General features: G+C 43.2%; 1 protein-coding gene across 2 annotated transcripts in view; it reads right to left on the bottom strand.

The window, feature by feature from the left end:
- Positions 1–24085, bottom strand: part of LYRM4 (LYR motif containing 4) — a 220767-nt gene that overhangs the window by 193014 nt on the left and 3668 nt on the right. For both annotated transcript variants that reach the window (XM_073631000.1, XM_073630999.1), the window contains one exon: positions 23319–23464. In XM_073631000.1, coding sequence (XP_073487101.1) covers positions 23319–23404 — 86 coding nt within the window. In that variant the 5' untranslated portion in view covers positions 23405–23464. The remainder of the gene's footprint in view (positions 1–23318; positions 23465–24085) is intronic.

The raw sequence follows: 24085 nt of genomic DNA on the forward strand, positions 1-24085 counted from the left end.
CTCCTCACTGCCTATCACAGTTTCGGAGGCCATGGAATGCCCAGGTGGCACAAACCCCCCCCAAATGACCCCATTTTGGAAAGTAGACACCCCAAGCTATTTGCTGAGAGGCATGGTGAGTATTTTGCAGCTCTCATTTGTTTTTGAAAATAAAGAAAGACGAGAAAAAACATTTTTTTTTTTTCTTTTTTCAATTTTCAAAACTTTGTGACAAAAAGTGAGGTCTGCAAAATACTCACTATACCTCTCATCAAATAGCTTGGGGTGTCTACTTTCCAAAATGGGGTCATTTGGGGTTTTTTTTTGCCACCTGGGCATTCCATGGCCTCCGAAACTGTGATAGGCAGTGAAGAGTGAAATCAAAAATTTACGGCCTTAGAAAGCCTGAAGGCAGTGATTGGTTTTCGGGGTCCCGTACGCGGCTAGGCTCCCAAAAAGTCTCACACATGTGGTATCCCCGTACTCAGGAGAAGCAGCAGAATGTATTTTGGGGTGTAATTTCACATATTCCCATGGCATGTTTGAGCAATATATCATTTAGTGACAACTTTGCGCAAAAAAAAATTAAAAAAATAAAAAATTGTCTCTTTCCCGCAACTTGTGTCACAATATAAATTATTCCATGGACTCAACATGACTCTCAGCAAATAGCTTGGGGTGTCTACTTTCCAAAATGGGGTCATTTGGGGGGGTTTTGAACTGTCCTGGCATTTTATGCACAACATCTAGAAGCTTATGTCACACATCACCCACTCTTCTAACCACTTGAAGACAAAGCCCTTTCTGACACTTATTGTTTACATAAAAAAATAATTTTTTTTTGCAAGAAAATTACTTTGAACCCCCAAACATTATATATTTTTTTTAAAGCAAATGCCCTACAGATTAAAATGGTGGGTGTTTCATTTTTTTTTTTCACACAGTATTTGCGCAGCGATTTTTCAAACGCATTTTTTGGGGAAAAAACACACTTTTTTACATTTTAATGCACTAAAACACACTATATTGCCCAAATGTTTGATGGAATAAAAAAGATGATCTTAGGCCGAGTACATGGATACCAAACATGACATGCTTTAAAATTGCGCACAAACGTGCAGTGGCGACAAACTAAATACATTTTTAAAAGCCTTTAAAAGCCTTTACAGGTTACCACTTTAGATTTACAGAGGAGGTCTACTGCTAAAAATACTGCCCTCGATCTGACCTTCGCGGCGATACCTCACATGCATGGTGCAATTGCTGTTTACATTTGACGCCAGACCGACGCTTGCGTTCGCCTTAGCGCGAGAGCAGGGGGGACAGGGGTGCTTTTTTTTTTTTTTTTTTTTTTTTCCTTTATTATTATTATTTTTTTATCTTATTTTTAAACTGTTCCTTTCATTTTTTTTTTTTTAATCATTTTTATTGTTATCTCAGGGAATGTAAATATCCCCTATCATAGCAATAGGTAGTGACAGGTACTCTTTTTTGCAAAAATTGGGGTCTATTAGACCCTAGATTTCTCCTCTGCCCTCAAAGCATCTGACCACACCAAGATCGGTGTGATAAAATGCTTTCCCAATTTCCCAATGGCGCTGTTTACATCCGGCGAAATCTAAGTCATAAAATGCTCGTAGCTTCCGGTTTCTTAGGCCATAGAGATGTTTGGAGCCACTCTGGTCTCTGATCAGCTCTATGGTCAGCTGGCTGAATCACCGGCTGCATTTTCAGGTTCCCTGTTGAGACAGGAGAGCCAGAGAAAAACACGGAAGACGTTGGGGGGGGAGGGGCATTCCCTCCCACTGCTTGTAAAAGCAGTCTAGAGGCTAATTAGCCGCTAGGATTGCTTTTACATGAAAGCCGACCGCTGGCTGAAAAGAATGATACCAAGATGATACCTAAACCTGCAGGCATCATTCTGGTATAACCACTCAAAGTCGTGAATGGCGTACCTGAAGACAAAAAAATGGTTAACAATAAAGCACAGTAAACGGTAAGGTATAAAAAATTGCATACCTGAAAAGCAAACATGATAAAACATAACAACAATAAAACATTGCAGAATAGAATACAGTAAAAAAGAACAGAACAATAGAGAGAGAGAAAGAACAATAAAACGACAACTATTTTTTTTTTTATTTTATATTTTTGTATGTGTTTTTTTTTTTTTTTTTTTTTTTACACTTTTTTTTGTAACTAACTTTTATAACTGTAACCGGTTCCAGGTTCGGGTCTCTCAAAATGCGATGGCATCTTGGGAGACCCTGTGAAAGTGTGCCTAGTCTGTGCAATGCTGTACCCTACGCTAATACTCAACTAGTGAATGGTAGTGTTCAAAACATTCACCAATGCAAAGACCAGGATTGTCAGGACAGGAGGGACAATAATAGCGGGTGTCACGCCTATATCTGCGCTTGCTGCAGACACGACATCTTTTTTGGGGGGGTTCGTTGGGTAGGGGTACTCGGGAGGACATAAAGAAAATGCCTCTCATGCAGCCGACTGCATTTGGTTGGGGATGTGAATGGGGGAAGTACGGGCGCTGCAGAAGTGGTGGGTTCCCAATTAGGATTGGCGAATGCAGCAGGAAGGGCACTATGGACACGACGGGCCTGTGTTTGTCTTCTTGGTGGCAGCGGGACACTACTTGTGCTTGTCACCTCACCAGCTTGAACTGCACTTATGGGACTCGCCACGTCACCAAGTGTTACTGCAGTGCTGGTTTGACTACAACCGGGGTGTACTAGGCCGCTGGGGCTTGCCAGTTCACCAAAACGCTACCAAAAAAACTGTTAGCGATCGCAAGGATCAGGCCTGACTCTGCGAACGCTGCAGTTATGCGTTTAGTGTTTTGTAAGTGACAGTGATCGATCGATACTGCACTTGGGTGGGCTGGGCTGGGCCGGGTGGAGGGGCAAAACGCAGGTGCTAGCAGGTATCTGGGCTGATCCCGCTAACACTGCGTTTGTGGGAACCCTAAACTGCTGGGGACGCCAGTATAGATCTGATCGGATCAGATATTGATCCGATCAGATACTATACCACTAAGGGAGGCGTATGCTGCGTGCGTGGGTGTTAGCGGTACTGGCGCTAATCTGACGCTGCCTGGGGCTGGTGCTTGCCAGTTCACCAAAACGCTACCAAAAAAACTGTTAGCGATCGCAGGGATCAGGCCTGACTATGCGAACGCTGCAGTTATGCGTTTAGTGTTTTGTAAGTGACAGTGATCGATCGATACTGCACTTGGGTGGGCCGGGCAGAGGGGCAAAACGCAGGTGCTAGCGGGTATCTGGGCTGATCCCGCTAACACTGCGTTTTCGGGAACCCTAAACTGCTGGGGACGCTAGTATAGATCTGATTGGATCAGATATTGATCCGTACAGATACTATACCACTAAGGGAGGCGTATGCTGCGTGCGTGGGTGTTAGCGGTACTGGCGCTAATCTGACGCTGCCTGGGGCGACGCATATCACCGCCGGGCGACCGGGGGGCTAAACCTTTATTCGGTAATAAACGGCGGGTGCCCTGACACTATAAAAAATAAACAAACTAACCAGCGTCACCGTAACAGTTATACGGTGATCAGTGGTGAAAGGGTTAACTAGGGGGCAATCAAGGGGTTAAAACATTTATTAGGTAGTATATGGGGGTCCCTGTCGCTATAAAACGCTGACGGCGAACCTAAATATTTACGTTCCTAACTAGCGTCACCAGCGACACTAATACAGCGATCAGAAAAATGATCGCTTAGTGACACTGGTGACAGGGGGTGATCAAGGGGTTAAAACTTTATTAGGGGGGGTTAGGGGGGTATCCTAGACCTAAAGGGGGGTAATACTACCTGCCCTAACACTGTAACTGTCACAAACTGACACTATGCAGTAATCAGAAAAAAAAAAAAAAAAAAAAAAAAAAAAAATACTGCTAATGTCAGTTTGTGACAGGGGGGGGGGGTGATTGGGGGGGGATCGGGGGTGTAAGGTATGCCTGGCATGTTCTACTGTGTGTGTGTGTGTGTTGTGTGCACTTACATGTCTTCTCTCCTCGGCGCTGGACGGAAACTGCCGAGCCGAGGAGAGATGACATCACATCCTCTGCCTGTGTGAAACTACACACAGGCAGGGGAGGATTCCTATTGGCTGGGAGCGATCGCGAGGGGGGGGCCACGATCGGATGGTCTCCCCCTCGCCTCCCGACGCTCCCAGTCAGATGCCGACCGCCGATGGCACCGGGGGGGGGTCCGATCGGACCCCCCGCCCGCGGGAGGCAGATCACGTATATATACGTGATTCTGCCTGCCCGTGCCATTCTGCCGACGTATATCTACGTTAGGCGGTCGGCAAGTGGTTAAATGACACACTTATTGAAAATTGAGTCCAGAAGACATCCACTTAAATGTGTATATAACTAACACAAACTGGTGTGGAAAAATAAGTCCATAAAACATCCGCTGAGGTGTATGTATATCTAACACCAAGAAGTGTGGAAAGGTAGTATAGTGTTGATAGAAGGTCCACCACCGTATGTAAAAGTGGGGGGCTTACCAGAGCAATTGGACACAGATGGGTGTACACCCACGGTGTCAAATAGGCTTGTATAGATGAAGATCCCAGGAGATGTAATGAAGGTAACCAGGATACTTGTAAGTAGTATGCATGACAAGGGCAAATCCAATCAGATATCCAAAGCATGTATGGAAAAAATATGAGAGCACATAGCGTGATACTGTATAAAAAATTGTCAAAGCCTATTTATGGAAGGTAAAACAATCACATTTGAGAAGATAAAAAACAGCGCTGAATGTAGATAAAATATGGCAGTGTCAGTGGTATCGGCATGCGGTCCCGACGCGTTTCGTCCTACCGGACATCATCTGGGGTGCCTCACCACTCTGCACACTGCCCCTTATATACAGTAGATGACCCCCTTGTTACAATGTGGCTCCAATCAATGATATTGTTAGTCAGAAGCTACTTCCGGGTAGATGGAAGATGGCGCCGGCCGCGTGTGTTGCACGCCTCTCTCAGGCGGGTATGATGGAGCGCAAGTGTGCGCGTCGCTATAGCAACGTATCGCACTCGCTTCGAACCCGTACGTCCTAAGCTCTCAACTTCCGGGTAAATGGAAGATGGCGCCGGCCGGGTGCGTTGCACGCCTCTCTCAGGCAGGTATGGTGGAACACAAGTGTGCGCGTCGCTATGGCAATGTATCGCACTCGCTTCGAACCCGTACGTCCCAAGCCCTCAACGTGGAGCGGCAGCGGGGCACCAATCTAAGACGTAATGACGGCACGGTGCCGCGTGTCGGACCTCGTTCTGGATAGATGGTGGAACGCACCAGAGGAGGAAGCGAGAGTGTTCCATATTAATAGTATGTTACAAATCTGAATGTATGGCAAAAAGCAACATGAGGAAAAAAGTAATCTTATGATAGAAACACATTGCGTATATTTGAATAAAATTTTGCCCATGTATATATATATATATATATATATATATATATATATATATATATATATATATATATATATATATATATATATACACACACACACACACCGCAAGTGTGGGCATAAGTTTAACTATTGGTGGTATGACCGCACAATATATCTATATATACATAACTAAAGAAGGGGATAAATACATAAAAAAGGAAGAAATAAGGAGCCACAGTCTCACATGGGGGTCTAAAATCGCACAAATCAATCTATATAATGAATACCAGTATTTGTCTCAATCTAAGCAAAAATAAACTAGCTAGGCGTATGGGACTGGATTTCGTATATCCAATACGTTTCTAATTGAGATACACCACGGGTAGAAGCCCCTCCTCGCCAAGGGGGGACGTATCGGTCAATAATGAGAAATTGTGATCCAGAGGGGTCTCAGTTGTGATGCTGTCTGTAGTGTCTAGGGACAGTATGTTTGATGTCACCCCCTAGAATTTTTGCTACATGTTCACCGACCCGGGTGGAAAACGCCCTAGTAGTACGGCCCACATAGTGCTTTCCGCATGGGCAGGTGATAAGGTAGACTACATTTTTAGTTGCACAAGTACAGAACATCTTGATTGGATATGTGTTAATGGTTACATTAGACCGAAATTCTAATGTTTTATGTCTACCGCTGATATTGTAATGACACACAGTGCATTTCTTGCATGGAAAGTATCCCACTAGTTCATGAAAAAAAGTTTGGCGTTTAGGGAGATCAATTATATTAGGAGCAACCCTACCTTGTAGTGAAGGGGCCCCTCTGTAGATGACCTTGGGTCTTTCTCACCTAATATACGGTCATTTCTCAATATCCCCCAGTGACGTTCCACAATGGTTTTGATGTCTTTATGTTGAGTCGAAAAGGAGGTAAACATGGAATATTTGTAAGTATCATTGAAGGAATGAGAAATTTTAGGGGTTAGTAATGATCTCCTATCTATTTGTGTGGCATATTGTATTTCTGATTCCAAAGTAGCTGCATCGTACCCCTTATCCGTGAATTTTTGTTTCAAGGATAAAGCCTGTATTTGAAATGCCTCGATGGTAGTGTGCGAGTGCGATACGTTGCTATAGCGACGCGCACACTTGCGCTCCATCATACCCGCCTGAGAGAGGCGTGCAACGCACGCGGCCGGTGCCATCTTCCATCTACCCGGAAGTAGCTTCTGACTAACAATATCATTGATTGGAGCCACATTGTAACAAGGGGGTCATCTACTGTATATAAGGGGCAGAGTGGTGAGGCACCCCAGATGATGTCCGGTAGGATGAAACGCGTCGGGACTGCTTGCTGATACCACTGACACTGCCATATTTTATCTACATTAAGCGCTGTTTTTTATCTTCTCAAATGTGAGTGTTTTACCTTCAATAAATAGGCTTTGCAGCTTTTTTATACAGTATCACGCTATGTGCTCTCATATTTTTTCCATACATGCTTTGGATATCTGATTGGATTTGCCCTTGTCATACATACTACTTACAAGTATCCTGGTTACCTTCATTACATCTCCTGGGATCTTCTTCTATACAAGCCTATTTGACACAGTGGGTGTACACCCATCTGTGTCCAATTGCTCTGGTAAGCCCCCCACTTTTACATACGGTGGTGGACCTTCTATCAACACTATACTACCTTTCCACACTTCTTGGTGTTAGATATACATACACCTCAGCGGATGTTTTATGGACTTATTTTTCCACATCAGTTTGTGTTAGTTATATACACATTTAAGTGGATGTCTTCTGGACTCAATTTTCAATAAGTGTGTCATTTAAGAATATCTGCAAACCATGTTAATTTTGTATATCTATCAACCAAACCCATGTAAATTTTTGGGATATATATTTATATTATATGTCATGAATCAATGTCAGTTATCACTTACTTTCTAGCGCTGCACTTCCTCCTTACAGTATCTATGAACAGACCCAAGTATTTCAACCTCCTTAATGGTTTTAAGTAAGATTTCTCTAGGTTGAGAATCCAACCTAGGCATTCCAGTTAGTTGAATGTGGTGACCAAACTTTTGGTCTAAGCGGGCTACCGACTGGTCTGTCAAGAGCCGATCGTCTAGGTAAACTATAATCGTCTTACCTTGGGCCCTTAATTCGGCTAGAGGAAGGGCCAGAACCTCTGTACACACTCAAGATGCAGTAGCTAGACTGAAAAGCAGAGCTATAAACTGAAAATGAAAATTTTCTACCTTGAAGTAGATATTACAGGTGAGCGGGGAAATATGCCACGAAGGTATGCACCCTTGACGTTGATTGAAGTCAAAAGTTCTCCTCCTTATAGGATGGAGACAACTGATTGGATTGACTCCATGCGAAAAAGAGCGGATATCCAGAAACCGGTTTAGATTCTTGAGATCCAGAATGGGTTTGACATCTCCATTCGATTTTGCCGTGAAAAAAGGTTTGAACAAAAGCTCAACCCCAGCTCTTTCATGGGGACCACATGACCACTCTTTGCCAAAGGATGGTCCAATGCTAAAAAGAGAGACCTTTTTCTCTGGATCTCTAGGAACGTCTGATCTGAGAAAAACGAGGAGACGGGAACTCTTGAAATCCCAGATTGAACTCTAGAGCTATTGAAAAGCCACCCATCTGTCTCGACATTCTTTCTGCCAGACCCTGGCAGAAAGGCAAAAGTCCCCCCCCCCCAGCAAGCAGGGGCGCCCCCTAATAAGGAGGCTTTAGTATCTTGTTTGTAGGAATCTTTTGTCCCTGGGCTTGACCCTGAGGATTACCTCTTGAACTTGACGGCGGAAGCCGTCGTGACTGCCTGGAGGCTGATGCCCCTGGCACAGGAGAAGGAGCCTGTTTAAATGAAATATATTTACTCCTTTTCTTAAATGGGAAAGGGGTACCTTTCCACCAAAAATTCTTTGGATGAATTATCCAAGGTATCCCAAGCAGCCATTTCACCGCAAAAAAGGAAAAACAGCCAGGAGTTTTTTTTTCCCCTTTCATGACGCTTTGGCTGATCAATTTTTCAACCATAGTATTCTACCATATGTACCAGCCCAGCGAAAGGCGTGAGGCCTGAAGATAGAATCTCTCATAGCGTCTATTGCCGACATAAAGCTACTAGGAGCTTGCCAGATCCTGGGCCTGCTGAACAGGGATAACCTTGAGCACCTGTTTAAACTGGTCCTTCAAGGATTTGACATATACCAATTACTGTCAGCACAGGCTGAGACACTCAACCGGTCAGGAAAACAATATATGTGATATGTGTTTTTTTAATAGGAATTCCAACTCTTTATCAGTTGGATCCCTAAGTATTTAAGCATTGAGCATTGTTTGCCGGACAAGTCAAACTTTAATCAGAAGATATAGCAGCGTCAATTGCTGGTATCTTTCACCTTTAGTACGTTCCCCCCCACCCCATAGGATAAAGTGTAAAAAAACTTTTTAGAAGGGCGATTCCACTCAGAATACATATGCTTTCCCAACAATGAATGGACAGGAAAGGCATGCACAGCTTTTAGGAGGCTTTAGCGAACCCAAAACACGAAGTGGACACTCAGTTAAGGGTAGCATAAACTGTGGAGAGGACCAATTCAGTAAGAAATTGCACCCACAAACTCAGATTGTGAAGCTGATCTTTCCGCATATGACCCCTCAGAAGAGGAGTCATCAGCCTGTTCACGGTCCCCTGAAAAGTCCTGTTTACACCTTGCTTTTGCTTTGCAAAATTATACCCCATGTCGCTTTAGTGGTGTTTCAAAGCCTCCATAGAAGTCTATGAGAAAGCTCGCTTGAAGCACCACCAAAGCGCCTACCGTTTTCAACATGTTTTTTTGGTGTGTGCTTCGGTGGGGCTTTGGTAATGCTTCGATGATGCTTTGGTGATGCTTCAAGCGAGCTTTGTCATAGACTTCTATGGAGGCTTTGAAGACGCTTTGAAGCACCACTAAAGTGACATGGGTTATAATTTTTGAAGCAAAGCCAAAGCAAGGTGTAAACAGGACTGTAAGCTAACCATTTTATTTAGTGACAGGAGCTTTAACTGGCATTCAGAGAGCTTTAACAAAGCGTGTCCGAAGCCATGTTTTGAAGCAAGTGTAAACTAGAACTTAATGTGTGTTGAAGCCAAAAGTGTAAATGAGCCCTAAGTGTGTGACCTAAGCAGAGCCTCTTACCTAAGTTACAGAGGTCCTGTCCTGGCTCTCTCCAGCCTCGCTCTGTTCTGTGTGGCAGAAAAGCAGCTCACTGTCAGAGCCACACTTCCCTGTCCCAGGCTGCTCACGATCCTCTGGGGAAAATCGGACACACATGGCTTCTCTCCAGCCAATGAGAGCGAGGGAGGGGTGTGGACTGAGGTTCAGGGAGAAGACAAACTGGAAGCTTTGGACTGGATTACAGAGCTTGGCTGGGGCCCTGGGAGACACAGATTGTGTGAAAATGCAGCATATAAAATGACAGTACAATCCAATCCCGGCCAATGAGTGATTGCCAGCCACTGATCGGCTCCATCATTCATGGAAGAGAGCTCTGTGTTGGTAAACAACACAGAGCTGTGTACACTGACAGGCAATCTTGCTGTTTTTTTAAGATCACTAAGTAAAAGCAGCACTTGATACACATTGTTAAGCACACATTTAACCCCTCGATCGCTGCTAGATATTAACCCCTTCCCAGCCTTTGTCATTAGTACAGTGACAGTGTATAGTATTAGCACTGATCACTGTATTAGTGTCACTATTGATGTCAGTGGCAGTTAGTTAGTGTACCTCCCATCAACATCAGATAGAGTGGTAGGAAATCTGACACTATCACAGTCCCACTATAAGTTACTGATTGCTACCATTACTAGTATAAAAAAAACAAAATCCAGTATATATACACCATAGTTTGTGGAAGCTATAAAACTTTCACACAAACCAAATATACACTTATTGGGATTTTTTTTTTTTTTTTTACCAAAGAAATAGCAGAATACATTTTGGCCGAAATTCATGAAGAAATTAGATATTTTAATGGCTTATTAGATATGTTTTAAAGCAGAAAGTAAAAAATATTGTTTTTTTTTTAACATTTTTAGTCTTTTTTAGTTTACATAATAAAAAATAAAAAAAAACAGTGATGATAAAACCCCAAAAAAAAAGGCTCTACTTGTGTGGAAAAAAAAAGATATAAACTTCATTTACCTACAGTGTTGCATGACTGCGCAATTGTCAGTAAAAATAGCGCAATGCTGAATTGCAAAAAATGGCCTGGTCATGAAAGTGTTAAAACCTTTCAGAGGGCAAGTAGTTAAAAACTGACATTGTGAGCACATCTCAGTTTTGACAGATGTGCAAAAGCGGGTGAATGGCCCCAAACACACACACTGTTTGTGTTCAGGGACGCCCCTGCCTGTCTGTCAAATTAGAATGTAATATATAGGCTTTCTGCATGCAGCTCTAGGCGCTCCCAGCAACATGAATGGCTCATGCATGCTGTATGAGCCCGAGCGCCCATGTGAATGAAGGCTTAAAAGGACATACTTAATGATAGAATCAATGGCTGAAAACAAAGAGAAAAAAGCCTGAAAAAAAACAAAAAAGAAAAAAAAAACCAAAAACAAAAAAAAAAACCCATCAAATACAGTGACTACATTTAAGAACCAGTAAGCTATAATGTATTTGTTTTTTAGGTTTAATGTACTATTATACAGGATAAAATGAAGTTCTCAATATGACACTTTTACTTTAATATGCATTTTCAAATTTTATATTTTAGTAAAAAATACTGTATATTTAGGTCACATTACATTACATTACATTATAGGGGAAATATTCAATTTAGTGGTTTAAGAAGAATTTTGCCAGCAGAGCTTACATTCTTGCTAATCGAATATGTTCACAAAAATGCTTACAACATATATGTTAGAAGCCAAATACCTGTAAGCAACTTCCATTAAGACAAATATAAATTACTGACCCATGCAGTACAGTCCCATTTTCTCATTTGTTGCTACCCATGACACCTTTCAACAACTTTTTTTGACAGTCATTCAACAAGTTCCCTATTCTATAAGATACAATGGGGTTTATATACTAAAGCCAGAGAGGGCAAAATTAGTCACAATTCTGCAGAGAAACCAATCAGCTTCTAACCTCAGCTTGTTTAATTAAGCCTTAGCAATAAAAACTGGAAGCTAATCTAATATGTTCGCAAAAATGCTTACAACATATATGTTAGAAGCCAAATGCCTGTAAGCAACTTCCATTAAGACAAATATAAATTATTGACCCATGCAGTACAGTCCCATTTTCTCATTTGTTGCTACCCATGACACCTTTCAACAACTTTTTTTGACAGTCATTCAACAAGTTCCCTATTCTATAAGTTAAAAAGGGGTTTATATACTAAAGCTAGAGAGGGCAAAATTAGTCACAATTCTGCAGAGAAACCAATCAGCTTCTAACCTCAGCTTGTTTAATTAAGCTTTAGCAATAAAACCTGGAAGCTGATTAGTTTCTCTGCAGAATTGTGACTCATGTTGCCCTCTCTAGCTTTAGTAAATCAATCCCATAGTAAACATATGGATAAGGTCCAGCATTACTGCAGAAAGAAGACCCCAAATCACTCTCCAATGGAAACCTGAAGCCATTGATTTTTGCAGGCCAAGTCAGGAGGATCAAAATGTTGATATACTTGTTCGAAAAAAACTTGCTTGAAAAAAAAAAAAACTTTACTATTTCAGTTGATTGTACTAGACTTTTTGCAGTATTTTAGACCTGTTTGTCGGCAGACCTTAAAATTAGGCACATTATGGCAAAGATATTTATCATATTATTTAGAGTATCCATCACTGAAGTGGAACCTTTATGATTTCTACAAAAGTCTGAAAATCTTCCTTTTAGTTTAAATCAAATCCTGCATGAATTAGAGAATAGAGTTTCTCTTTTCACCTCTATACATACAAACATATAAGGCCATGTTGTTCCTTCTGGATGTTTGTTGTTGCTTAGACTGTCTTCAAGAATCCCTCAACAACTTCACAGAAAAACATTTCTGGGTGCTCCTTTCTTGTACGTCACAGAGAAAGGTGATGTTAACTTATAGGTGCTGTAAATGTCCACACTTATTGACCAACCAAAAAGGGGTTTCACCTAACCATACCTTGTCAAATAGAAGTATGCCTAATAGTCTCACCAAGCCACTCCAAGACCCCCTCCCGACAAGCACTGCCCTGAAAACCAGGAGTAAAAATTACCCTGACTGGGAAAATACACTACACTGTTAAGAGAAAAGAAAGTCTAGTCTGTTTCTGCCTTCACAATCAGAAGGTAATTGGCTTTCTTCTCTCCTTATTTGTAAAGAGAAACCAAATCTGAAGGGTCATAAGCCAAAAAGCAAGGATCTTCATTGCAGCCCATCAGCCCAGGCTCTAGGAAGCACTGCCATGGAAAACCTTGCTTGCTGTCATCAAAAATTTCCAGGGAAGGTTTAACGAATAGAGAGAGCCTGTATTTCACTGACTCTGTGTCCTGAAAGTAACCAGAAGAACCATCTTGAATGTGATATTGGCTGATAAAGTCCACTAGAAGGTTTAGATCTCATTTCAGACGAACTGTCAACTTTTCCTCGCAGGGACCTTGAGTCATCAGACTGGCCAGGTGAGGTTCCCAGCCCCTAAATAATAGTTCCTTTTTGAAAATCAGTAAAGAGCATAGAAACACTTTAGACACTTTTATATTGGTTTTGCCATAACCAAAGGCTTCTTTTGACCTGTACGGGTATCTGGAAATGTAGGTCAAGGAACAAATAGAATGGTCCCAGGTCCTAAGAAGGAAAGGTCGAAGTCTTGTGTAATGCAGCTGACTGTACTGTGTGAATTGATAAATAAATAATAAATAAAATTAAGGTGCAGGGAGGAGTGCAAGGGGGTGATGACACTAACGTAATGCTTTATGTTGCAAACCTTTCTAGCAAACCTTTCTTAATTTTCCACATCCATTGGTTTTTAAATTGCAGTTAGTGTCTGTGTATAAATAGTTAATGAGTTTGTTAGCTCTCATGTGGATGCACTGAGCAGGCTGGATACTGAGCCATGGGGAGCAGAAAAGACCTGCGTAACAAGGTAATGGAACTTTCTAAAGCTGAAAAAGGATATATAAAGATATCCAAAGCCTTGAATATGCCAGTCAAGACTGTTCAATCACTTATTAAGAAATTAAAAATTCCTTATTCCTCAGGGTGCAGGCAGAAGAGGACAGTTAGATAATATTAGGTAAATATAATAATATTAGGTAAAGCTTGGGTGAAGAATAGGCAACGGGTAGTAAATACAATGTGTGGGTAGCTAAAATGACAACCGTGATTCCACCTGTCTGTGGTAATGTTAGTCGTGAAGTTATTTCTCTTGCTGTATGCTGAATATCCTTAGTGTACTGCATGATTTAGAAGTCATGTCTTGTGTGCAAATGTTTACCCTTTCATTTATTGTTTGATCTAATAACATGTGCCGAGTACGTGAAATGTCTTGTTTTGCTACAAGCAGGTTTTTTGTAACTTTTTGTTTTTGTTTGTTTCTTAGAAATCTGGTTAATAAAAATTACCTGATTAAAAAAAAAAAAAAAAAAAAAGAAATGGAAAATTCGGGGATCTCTTGATACCAATCCAAGGTCAGGTAGACCGAGAAAGATTGCAGCCACGACTGCCAGAAGAATTGTTTGAAATACAAAGAAATCCCCACAGGTAACCGCAGGAGAAATACAGGCTGCTCTGGAAAAAGATGGTGCGGTTGTTTCAAGGAGCACAATACCACGATACTTAAACAAAAATGAGCTGCATGGTCGAGTTGCCAGAAAGAAACCTTTACTGCGACAATGCCACAGGAAAGCCCGGTTACAATGTGCCGACAACACCTTGACACACCTCACAGCTTCTGGCACACTGTAATCTGGAGCAATCATAAGCGCTATGTTTGGAGAAAGTTCAACAAGGCCTATAGCGACAAGAATATCATTCCCACTGTGAAGCATGGTGATGGCTCACTGATGTTTTGGGGGTGTGTGATCTCTAAAGGCACGGGGAATCTTGTGAAAATTGATGGCAAGATGAATGCAGCATGCTATCAGAAAATACTGGCAGACAATTTGCATTTTTCTGTACCAAAGCTGCACATGGACTTTCCAGCACAACAATAACCCTAAGCACAAGGCCAAGCTGCTCCTCCAATGATTACAGCAGAAAAAGGTGAAAGTTCTGGAGTGGCCATCACAATCTCATGACCTTAATATCATCAAGCCACTCTGGGGAGGTCTCAAACGTGCGGTTCATGCAAGATGACCAAAGCCTTTGCATGACCTGGAGGCATTTTGCCAAGACGAATAGGTAGCTATACCACTTGCAAGAATTTGGGGTCTCAAACAATTATTACTGCACGTTGCCATTGATGCTAAAGGGGACAATACACAGTATTAAGAACTAAGGGTATGCAGACTTTTGAACAGGGGTCAATTCATTTGTTTACCTGTTGCAATATTTTGTTTTATGATTGTGCCATTCTGTTATGACCTACAGTTGAATATTAATCCCATAAGAAATAAAAGAACTGTCTACTCAGGTTTTCTTTAAACCTCTTGTCTGGCACTTTCACCCCATTTCTGCCCAGGCCAATTTTCAGATTTCAGTGCTGTCACACTTTGAATGACAATTGCACTGTCATGCAACACTGTACCGAAACAAAATTGTAATAATTTTTTTGCGACAGATAGAGCTTTCTTTTGCTGGTATTTAATCACCACTGTGTTTTTTATTTTATGCTAAACAAAAAGACAGAAAATTCAGGAAAAAAAAAGAAAAAACCTTAGTTAGACTTACAGGTAACGGTATTTCTATGAGTCTTTCAGGACAGCACCTGGAGAGAGCGCAGCTCCACCCACTTTTCCCAGGAAACACTACAGTCAGTTTTCTTTAAAGACCGGACGCTTCCACCATGGCCTCAGTTGTTCATAGAGTACCTCCAGCCATGCTGAAATTAGATAAGCAGAACATAGCAATAACACCACATTTTGTAATACAATTAGGGCAGGTCATCGGCACTGTCCTAAAAGACTCGTAGAAATACCGTTACCGGTAAGTCTAAGGTTTTCTCCCTTCGTCTTTCAGGACAGCACCTGGAGATAAGAGAGTACTTACTCTAGGGTGGGACCACCGCCTGCAGGACCTTCCTGCTAAATGATTGTTCTGATGCTGATAGCAAGTCCAACCTGTAGTGGCGGGTGAAGGTGGAGAAACTTGTCCATGTGGGCGCTTTACAGATCCGATCCGGAGAAGCTCCTGCTCTTTCCACCCAGGACGTTGCTACTGCCTGTGTTGAATGGGCCACTACCCCTGTGGGAGGATCTGCCCCTGAAGCTCTATGGGCTTCACTGATGGCCATTCACAGCCATCTACCTATAGTATTTTTAGAAGCACTATACCCTTTATGTGGTCCTGAAAACAGAATAAATAGAAAATTTGATTTTCTAAACTCTCTTGTGATTTCTAGGTAGTGTAATAAACACCTTCTCACGTCCAGGCTATGGAAAGATTTCTCCCTAGAGCTGGATGGTGTAGGACAAAAGGTAGGGAGAATTATTTCTTGTGTCCTATGAAATGCTGTTGAAACTTTTGGCAGGAAACCCGAGTCAGTTTTTAGCACTACCAAGTCTGGAAATATAAAACAGAAAGGTTCTACTATAGATAGGGCTTGCAACTCGCTTACCCTTCTAGCTGATGTAACTGCCACTAAAAGAACTAATTTGAGCGACCATAGTTTGATTGTTGCTTCCTCTGGAGGTTCAAAAGGTCTTTTGATCAAACCTTGTAAAACCAATGATAGGTCCAATTTTGGAAAAAAACTTAAAAGGTATCGGCCTAGCTCTGGCCAATGCCTTAAAAAAAAAAAAAAATCGAATAATAAGCGGCTCCTGAAATAGTTGTCTCTCAAGGAAAACCGATAAACTGGCCACTTGGACCCTGAGAGTACTGGCCGCCAACCCCATCTCCATTCCTTCATGGAGGAATTCCAGAACTGAGAGCATTTCCTGTGGTGAAAACTTTTTAGTTGTTCTCCAGGAATTAAAACGCTTCCATGTCTTAAAATAAATTGCTCTAGTAACCTTTTTTTGGCTACTTAGAAGGGTTGAGACCAGTTTGTCTGAGAAGCCTTTATTTTTTAGGATCTGCTTCCTCAGTAACCACCCCGTCAGTTTGAGTTGTTGGATATTTGGATGTTGAAGGGGTCCCTGAGTTAGGAGATCTCTCCGTAGTGGAAGAATCCAGTGAGGTTCCACTGCCATCCTCTGCACAGCTGCAAACCAAGCTCTTTTGGGCCAAATGGGAGCCACTAGAATCATACTTGTGACTTCCTTTTGTAGCTTCTTCAATACCAAAGGGATCATTTGAAAGGAGGGAAAGGCGTAGCACAAGTGGAAGTTCCACGGTTGTGCCAGCGCATCCAATCGATTCGCTTGATCTTGCCTGTTTAGTGAAAAATAGGCCTTCACCTTTGTATTGTTCTGGGATGTGAACAGATCTATTTAAGGAGTTCCCCATTTTTCTATTAACCTTTGGAATACCTCTGCGTTCAGACTCCACTCTGACGCTAGTATCCTTTCTCTGCTCAGAAAGTCTGCTGCTAGATTCAAATCTCCCTTTAGGTGCACCACTGTTAGGGACCTCAAGTTGCTTTCTGCCCAGGACAGAATCTGAAGGGCTGTAGATAGCAATACCTTGCTTCTCGTGCCACCTTGTCTTGTTACATAGGCCACTGCTGTGGCGTTGTCCGACAGAACTTGAACATGGTGACCCTGGACCAATTGGAGGATCTCCTGGCTTCCTTCTTTGTCCAATTCCCTTGAGCCATCTGTCCTTCCAGGTTGGCGCTCCAACCCCAAGAACTTGCATCCGTTGTTAGCCTCCTCTCTACAGGAAAACTCCAGAGCAGGCCCCTGTCCAGGTTTGAGTGACTCCTCCACCACCAGAGTTTCCTCTGGACCTGATGGGGGATCCTGATCAATTTCTCCAGGGACTCTCCATAGGACCAATTTCTTAGAATCGCCTGCTGGAGATCCCTTGCGTGGAGACGTGCCCATTGTACTGCTGGTATTGATGCAGTAAGGAGTCCTAAGACTGACATAGCTGCCCTGATAGAAATTGGCAGGTTTGTCTGGGTCTTTTTTACGGCATTCTGAGCCTTCTCTATCTTTTCCTCTGGGAGAAAGATTCTTTCTTGTATGGAATCGATTGTATATCCCAGGAATTTTATTGTCTGAGATGGAATCATGTTTGATTTCTCCCTGTTTATTATCCAGCCAAGACCCTCCAAGTGTCTCTTTGTCCTTTCCAGATCCTTCTCTAATAGATGCCTTGTTTTGGCAAATATTAGAAGGTCGTCCAAAATGGGTCAATGGATATTCCCTCTACTCTGAGGGGGCCTAAGGCCTCTGCTACGATCTTTGTAAATATCCTCGGAGAGGAGGACAGCCCAAAAGGAAGGGCTCCCATATTGATCGCAAATCTTAGGTGTTTTTGCGATGCTGGTGCTATAGGCACATGGAGATATGCATCTCTCAGATCTCTGGTTGCCATAAAACAGCTTGGGGTCAGGAGACCCATCACTGAAAATATTGTGACCATTCTGAATTTCTTGTATCTGATCGATCTGCTTAGTATCTTCAGATTCAGAATTAATCTGAATTTGCCCGAAGGCTTCTTTACAAGAAATATGTGCGAATAGCACCCCTGTCCTTCTTTGGAGGGAACATTTATGATCACCCTCTGTTGAATCAATTCCTGTAGGATTGATGTCATTGTCACAGATTTCTCTGTCTCAGGGAGCCTGGGTTACGTAAAAACGAACAGGTGGGTGTTGAGAGAATTCCAGTCTGTAACCCTCCATTATTGTTTAGAGGATAAACGGACTGGCTCTTAAAGTCATCCACTGTGGAAAGAAGGTTTGCAACCTTGCTCCCACAGTCGGAGGACAGTCACTGGCTTTTTGTGTTTGGGGTAGGGGGGCGAAATAGTACTCCTGACTTGCCTCTCCCTCTCTGAGCCCTCTAGGGTTTTTTGTAACCTGTCTCTTTCTTGTCCGGGGTTTTTCCAAAAGCACAAACATTTTAATTGCCCTGCGGGATCACCTTTTTCTTTACTGGGAAGGCCTTTTTCTTGTCAGCCGTTCTATCCAGTATGGCTTCAAGATCAGGGCCAAAAACCAAATCTCCTTCAAAGGGTAAACCGCATAGTTTGGTTTTTGATGCTGTATCCCCGGTCAATGTCTTAACCCATAAAGCTCTACGAGTTGAGTTTATCAAAGCTGAGGATCTGGCTGACATTTTTATTGATTCAGTTGAAACATCTGCTATGTACCCTACTGCTTTCAGCAGTACCGGCAGTGTATCCAACAGGTCTTTACGGGGAGTTCCTGCCTCGATATGTGCTTTCAACTGTTCTAGCCAGTGCTCCAAATTCCTGGCAACTACTGTTGAGGCCATAGCTGGTTTCAAGTTTGCTAGGGTTGAATCCCATGCTTTTCTTAATAGGGAGTCTGCCCTCTTTTTATAGTATCCTTTAGGATACCCATATCCTCAAACGCAAGGTCAGTGTTCCTTAAAACCTGAGAAAACGCTGCATCAAGCTTTGTTCTTTTTGTTCCAGACTTGAGAGCTATCCTCTTCAAAGGGGAACCTCCGTTTGAGGGATTTGGAAAAGAAAGGGGCCCTCTCTGGGTCCTTCCATTCTTTTTTAATAGTTTCCGAATTTATGCACTGGAAATACCCTGATTTTTAACCTCACCCATGTCTTGAAACATCTTATCATGTAATGACAACTGGGCTTTATCCTCAGTGATGTTTAGAGTAGTGTGGATAGTTTTCAAAAAGTCATCCACTTCCTCTAAGGATAAGTTATACTGAGAAGAAGAAGAAGAAGAAGAAGACGACGACTTCTTTTCTTCATCCGCTTCTTCCTTGGAGCCTGGGGAAACACTACGCTCTTCATCCTCTGAGTCACTGCCCCCTCTGGATGCAGAAACAGATGAATGAGAACGGGGTACTGAGCTGCCACTTGCAGCTGGGTGTTTGTCCAGATAGGACCGGAACGACTCAAATGTGTCAGCCAGTTCCTTCCGGAAGAGGTTTAATAATTCTCCTTGCTGAGTCGCAGGTGTAGCAGGAGTGGTTTCCTCCTTAACTAAATCTGCTATGCAGGACCTGCATAACACCTTTGTCCAGGACTCTTTTAGTACATTTTTACATGACGGACATTTCTTTTTGGTAGGAGGGGAGGAATGTTTGGTCTTTTCTTTAACTTTCTGAAATACACCAAAAAATAACCATTTTCCTCAGTTTAGCATTGTATCTAAATCATAGACAAGACATAGCATGCTGCCAAAATAGAGAAGTTAACTCTTTAACCCCTGTGTTTTGCTACCACAGCCAGCGAATCCCCCCATAGATCCACTTAAGAAGGATAATCAAACATTCTTCCTGATTACAGCACACAGGAAGAGTGATTGCAGGCTTCCAAATTCCCCCATAGAATTTAGAAGGGATTTAGTAATACATGCCCATAGAGTAAAAGACAGAGACCACTGTCCCTGCTTACCTGGGCCTGGCTGACATGTGTGGCTCCTGCTCCTGCCACCGCCGCCTGTTCTTCCTCCATCGCTGCGAGGTCTACAGCGGCGTTGGCATGCTTTTTATTTGTATTTTCCGGTCCGCTCGCCGCTGCGAGGGCCGGAAATGACGTCAGCTACAAGAGACCGCCCCCTCCTCCTGCGTTCCAGCGTCCGGAACAGGAAGCCGCGTTGCGCCGTCAGAAGTCCCGCCCCCGGCCGTAATGATGCGCTCACCATCGGAACTCGCAAGGCATGAGGCTTTGGGGATGGAGGAGACGCCTTGCCGTTCCTCCTCGCCTGTGCCGCCGGTCTATAGGAGCGGGGACCTCCAGCAGCCTGGCTCTCGCCAAGCATAAAGAGGAGGGGACGCTGGAGCATCCGCCACAGGTGAGGGAGGAAGCTGGGCTGGCCTTGAGAAAAAGACACGAAATACCGGGATGCCCCATACTCTCCCCACCTGGAGAAAGCGTAGCACACCCCTGGTTCCCTGCAGCGCTTCCACCATGGTGGAGGAAACACTACAACTGAGGCCATGGTGGAAGCGTCCGGTCTTTAAAGAAAACTGACTGCAATGTTTCCTGGGAAAAGTGGGTGGAGCTGCGCTCTCTCCAGGTGCTGTCCTGAAAGACGAAGGGAGAAAGTTTTTTTTTAGTTTCTGTTGTAATAAAATTATTAGAATAAGTAATTTTTCTCCTTCATTGATGTGCGCTGATGAGGCTGCACTGAAATGCAGCACTGATTGGCAGCACTTGTGGGCACTGTTGGGGCTGCACTGACGATCAGTGCCCTGAGTGTTGATGACCCCTGTGTGGCTTTGCCAGTTATCGTCTCTCCTCCCCTCACTCGCTGTCAAAGTGGGGAGAGGACTGCTGATAACCGGCAAATACTGTTTACACTGTGATCAGCTGTGATTGGACACAGCTGGTCACATGGTAAAGAGCCGCTGTGATTGGCTCTTTACCCCAATCAGATCCACAGGGGGGCGTGTGGGAAGCGCAATCACTGGAGGACGTCCATGAACGCCCTCCCGGCAATGTGTGCCCGCGCTGTAGCTGTCTTTCGGCTATAATGTGTGTGGCAAGTGGTTAAAAATTGTACATACTGTATATTACCAATTTTAAAAGGGTATGCAAACTTTTGAGCACAACTGTATTTTCACCTGTAATCTAGTCTGTTTTTTTTTTTCCAACTTCCAAGCTGTCCAGGAAAATTGGCAGTTAGAGTGTTGAGACAAACCACTTAACACTGACAGGGGGCTTACAATTGTCATTGTTTTTTCCTTTGTGTAAAACCTTTATCCAAAAACGAAAAAAAAAAACAAAAACTGTTGCTTTAACTGCTCAAAAATTGTTAGCTGGAGTTTGGCTTTAATTAGATAGTCAAGTACATCTAAATCTGCTAATGCATATAAAACGACCCTCTCCCCAGATTGACAATTCTGCTGTCCAAGATTGTCTTTGCTGCGTGTCCATCCAAAGGGGGGAACCCTAAGGCTCGGTTCACACGGGGGCGACTTGTCAGGCGACCTAGCCGCCTGACAAGTCGCCTCCCGTTCTGTACAATGGAACCGTTCTAATCGGAGCGACGCAGAAGTCGTCTTGCAAGTCGCCCCGGCAGTCGTGTGCAGGTCGCCTCGGTGAGGCGACCTGCAAGTCGTGCCGCGTCTAGTGTGAACCGGCACTAAGACAAAATATTTAAGTATTTGTAAACAGCAAAATATACAATTTTTGTTTTGCAGTTTAACACTGCAGTAAGCAGCTTAACTTTCCATACAGCTGATTGCTAGGCAAAACCCAAAGAATCATCCCCAGTGATTTACTACACTGTCCATGAAGAACACTGAGGGAACCGAGTGCTCACTTACTAATGACCATAACATATGCCACCCTCTGACCTGACAAATACAAAATCAGATTTCTGTTCTGAGGACTTTAAAATGATATTAAAGGCTTGGCTTTAAAAAAAACAAACATGCCATACTCACCTGCTCTGTGCAGTGGTTTTGCACAGAGCAGCCCTGATCCTCCTATTCTTGGGTCCCCGCTGGCGCTCCTGGCTCCTCCTGCCTGCCGAGTGGCACCCAAGCAGGCTCTCTCCCAAGCCGCTGCCCTGTCTGTCCATTCACACACAGAGCTGCTGTTCAGCTCCACCCCCTCTCCCTCCTCATTGGCCCACTGGCTGTGATTGGGGCTCAGGGGAGTATTAGGGGGTCTGAGGGAGCTGCTGCACACAGAAGGTTTTCTGTGGCTATCACAGAGATTACTTGTGACTGGTGTGTATATTGGAGGTTTTCTAAAGTAGTATTAAACCCTTTAGGGTTTTTAGGGTTACACATTGAACATAATAAAACTACTATTTCCCAGTAAATTATTTATTAATTATAGATTATAATTATTATACTGGCACTTGCCATTTACAATGTTCAATGCTCCTGTTCTCTCATTGCTGCAAACCTGAACTTTTAGTCTTCAAAGAAAAGAGTTATAAGAGGACAGTGCATTCTGGAGCCACTATTTGTTTGGAGAAGGAGAAGCAGGGGAGTGCCTTGTCATCCTAGGGCCTAGGCCATGGGGCTGTGTATTTCTATAGATGCACACAGTGTAGGAAGATACAGCTCTAATCTTTGCATGCCAGAGTGGCTCCATAGGATGCAGCAAGAGAAAGGTAAAAAAACCTTCTGCATGCAGCTCCCACCCTGCAAATACATACCCGAGCCCAATTTTGATCCAGCAATGTGCATGAGAGCAGAGGCTCACTCAGCTCTCTCTCTCTTCATTGGCTCAGATACAGCAGTGGGAGCCATTGACTCCTGCTTGCTATCAATCACAGCCAGAGACAAGGGAGCAGGGGTCTTATGGACACACAGAGTGGGGTTTGGGAGTGAGCATGCATGAATGTTCCCATAGCAAGCAGATTGCTATGGGCACACTCAGCAGGGGGAGAGGAGCCAGGAGAGTTGGTGGGGGACGTAAGAAGAGGAGGACCGGGGCTGCTCTGTGCATAAGCATTGCACAGAGCAGGTAAGTATGAGAATTAGAGGTGGTGGAGGAATAAGAAGTGATGTGTAATTACCTAAGGCAGACAAGAAAATGAAAGCAAACACCTGACTGGTTGCTGCAGACTGTAGCTCTTTGTTTCACATCATTCTGAACATATATAAATCCTGTATAATAATAATAACAACAATAAACATATGCCATCAAGAGCTGTAAAAAATATTCTGCCTAACTTACCTGTAGTTGTAGGAACTAAACTTCTGGCTTTCTCTTAACATTATTTTATACAGATTTAACACCTGAGTCCGACTTGAAGATGCCATTTTCAGAAAACCCTTGCGTGCTTTGTTAAAATATGAGTATATAGGATCAGCAACGCTTTTCTGCACAAATACAAAGAAAATATTTAAGGAAGCAATATTTTGCTATTGACAAAATGAACTAAAACATTAATAATGCACTTGGAAGTAGAATAAATGTTTACATTAACAATGTTGTACTATGTTAGCCATCAATCACAGCAAACTGTTTGGAGTTTAAGTGATAGCCTTTACTGACCAGCTCAAGTTTTTAAGGTGTGAGCTTGCATTCCACAGTGATCCAAGCTCTTCTTTGCGGTGTCCTCTAAATTACAGAGACCTCCTGCCAGGCGCCCTACATCACATCCTATTGGCGTAGGTGCACCACGCAGAACTACATGTGCAAAGAGCCATCAGCCTACACAAACAATGTGTCAGGGCACTTACCAATTGAGCAGGGGTGACCGGGAGGGAGAGAACTTCCCTGTCATCACTGCGACAAATCCGCAAAACGTTTTGCCATTCTTGCCAAGTTTGAGGCTGCAATACAAATCGTGAACATTTCTATAGCCTAGAGCAGTGATGGTGAACCTTGGCACCTCAGATGTTTTGGAACTACATTTCCCATGATGCTCCACTACACTGCAGAGTGCATGAGCATCATGGGAAATGTAGTTCCAAAACATCTGGGGTGCCAAGGTACGC

The sequence above is a fragment of the Aquarana catesbeiana genome, linkage group LG05, assembly GCF_042186555.1.
Source record: "Aquarana catesbeiana isolate 2022-GZ linkage group LG05, ASM4218655v1, whole genome shotgun sequence".
Taxonomy (NCBI): domain Eukaryota; kingdom Metazoa; phylum Chordata; class Amphibia; order Anura; family Ranidae; genus Aquarana; species Aquarana catesbeiana.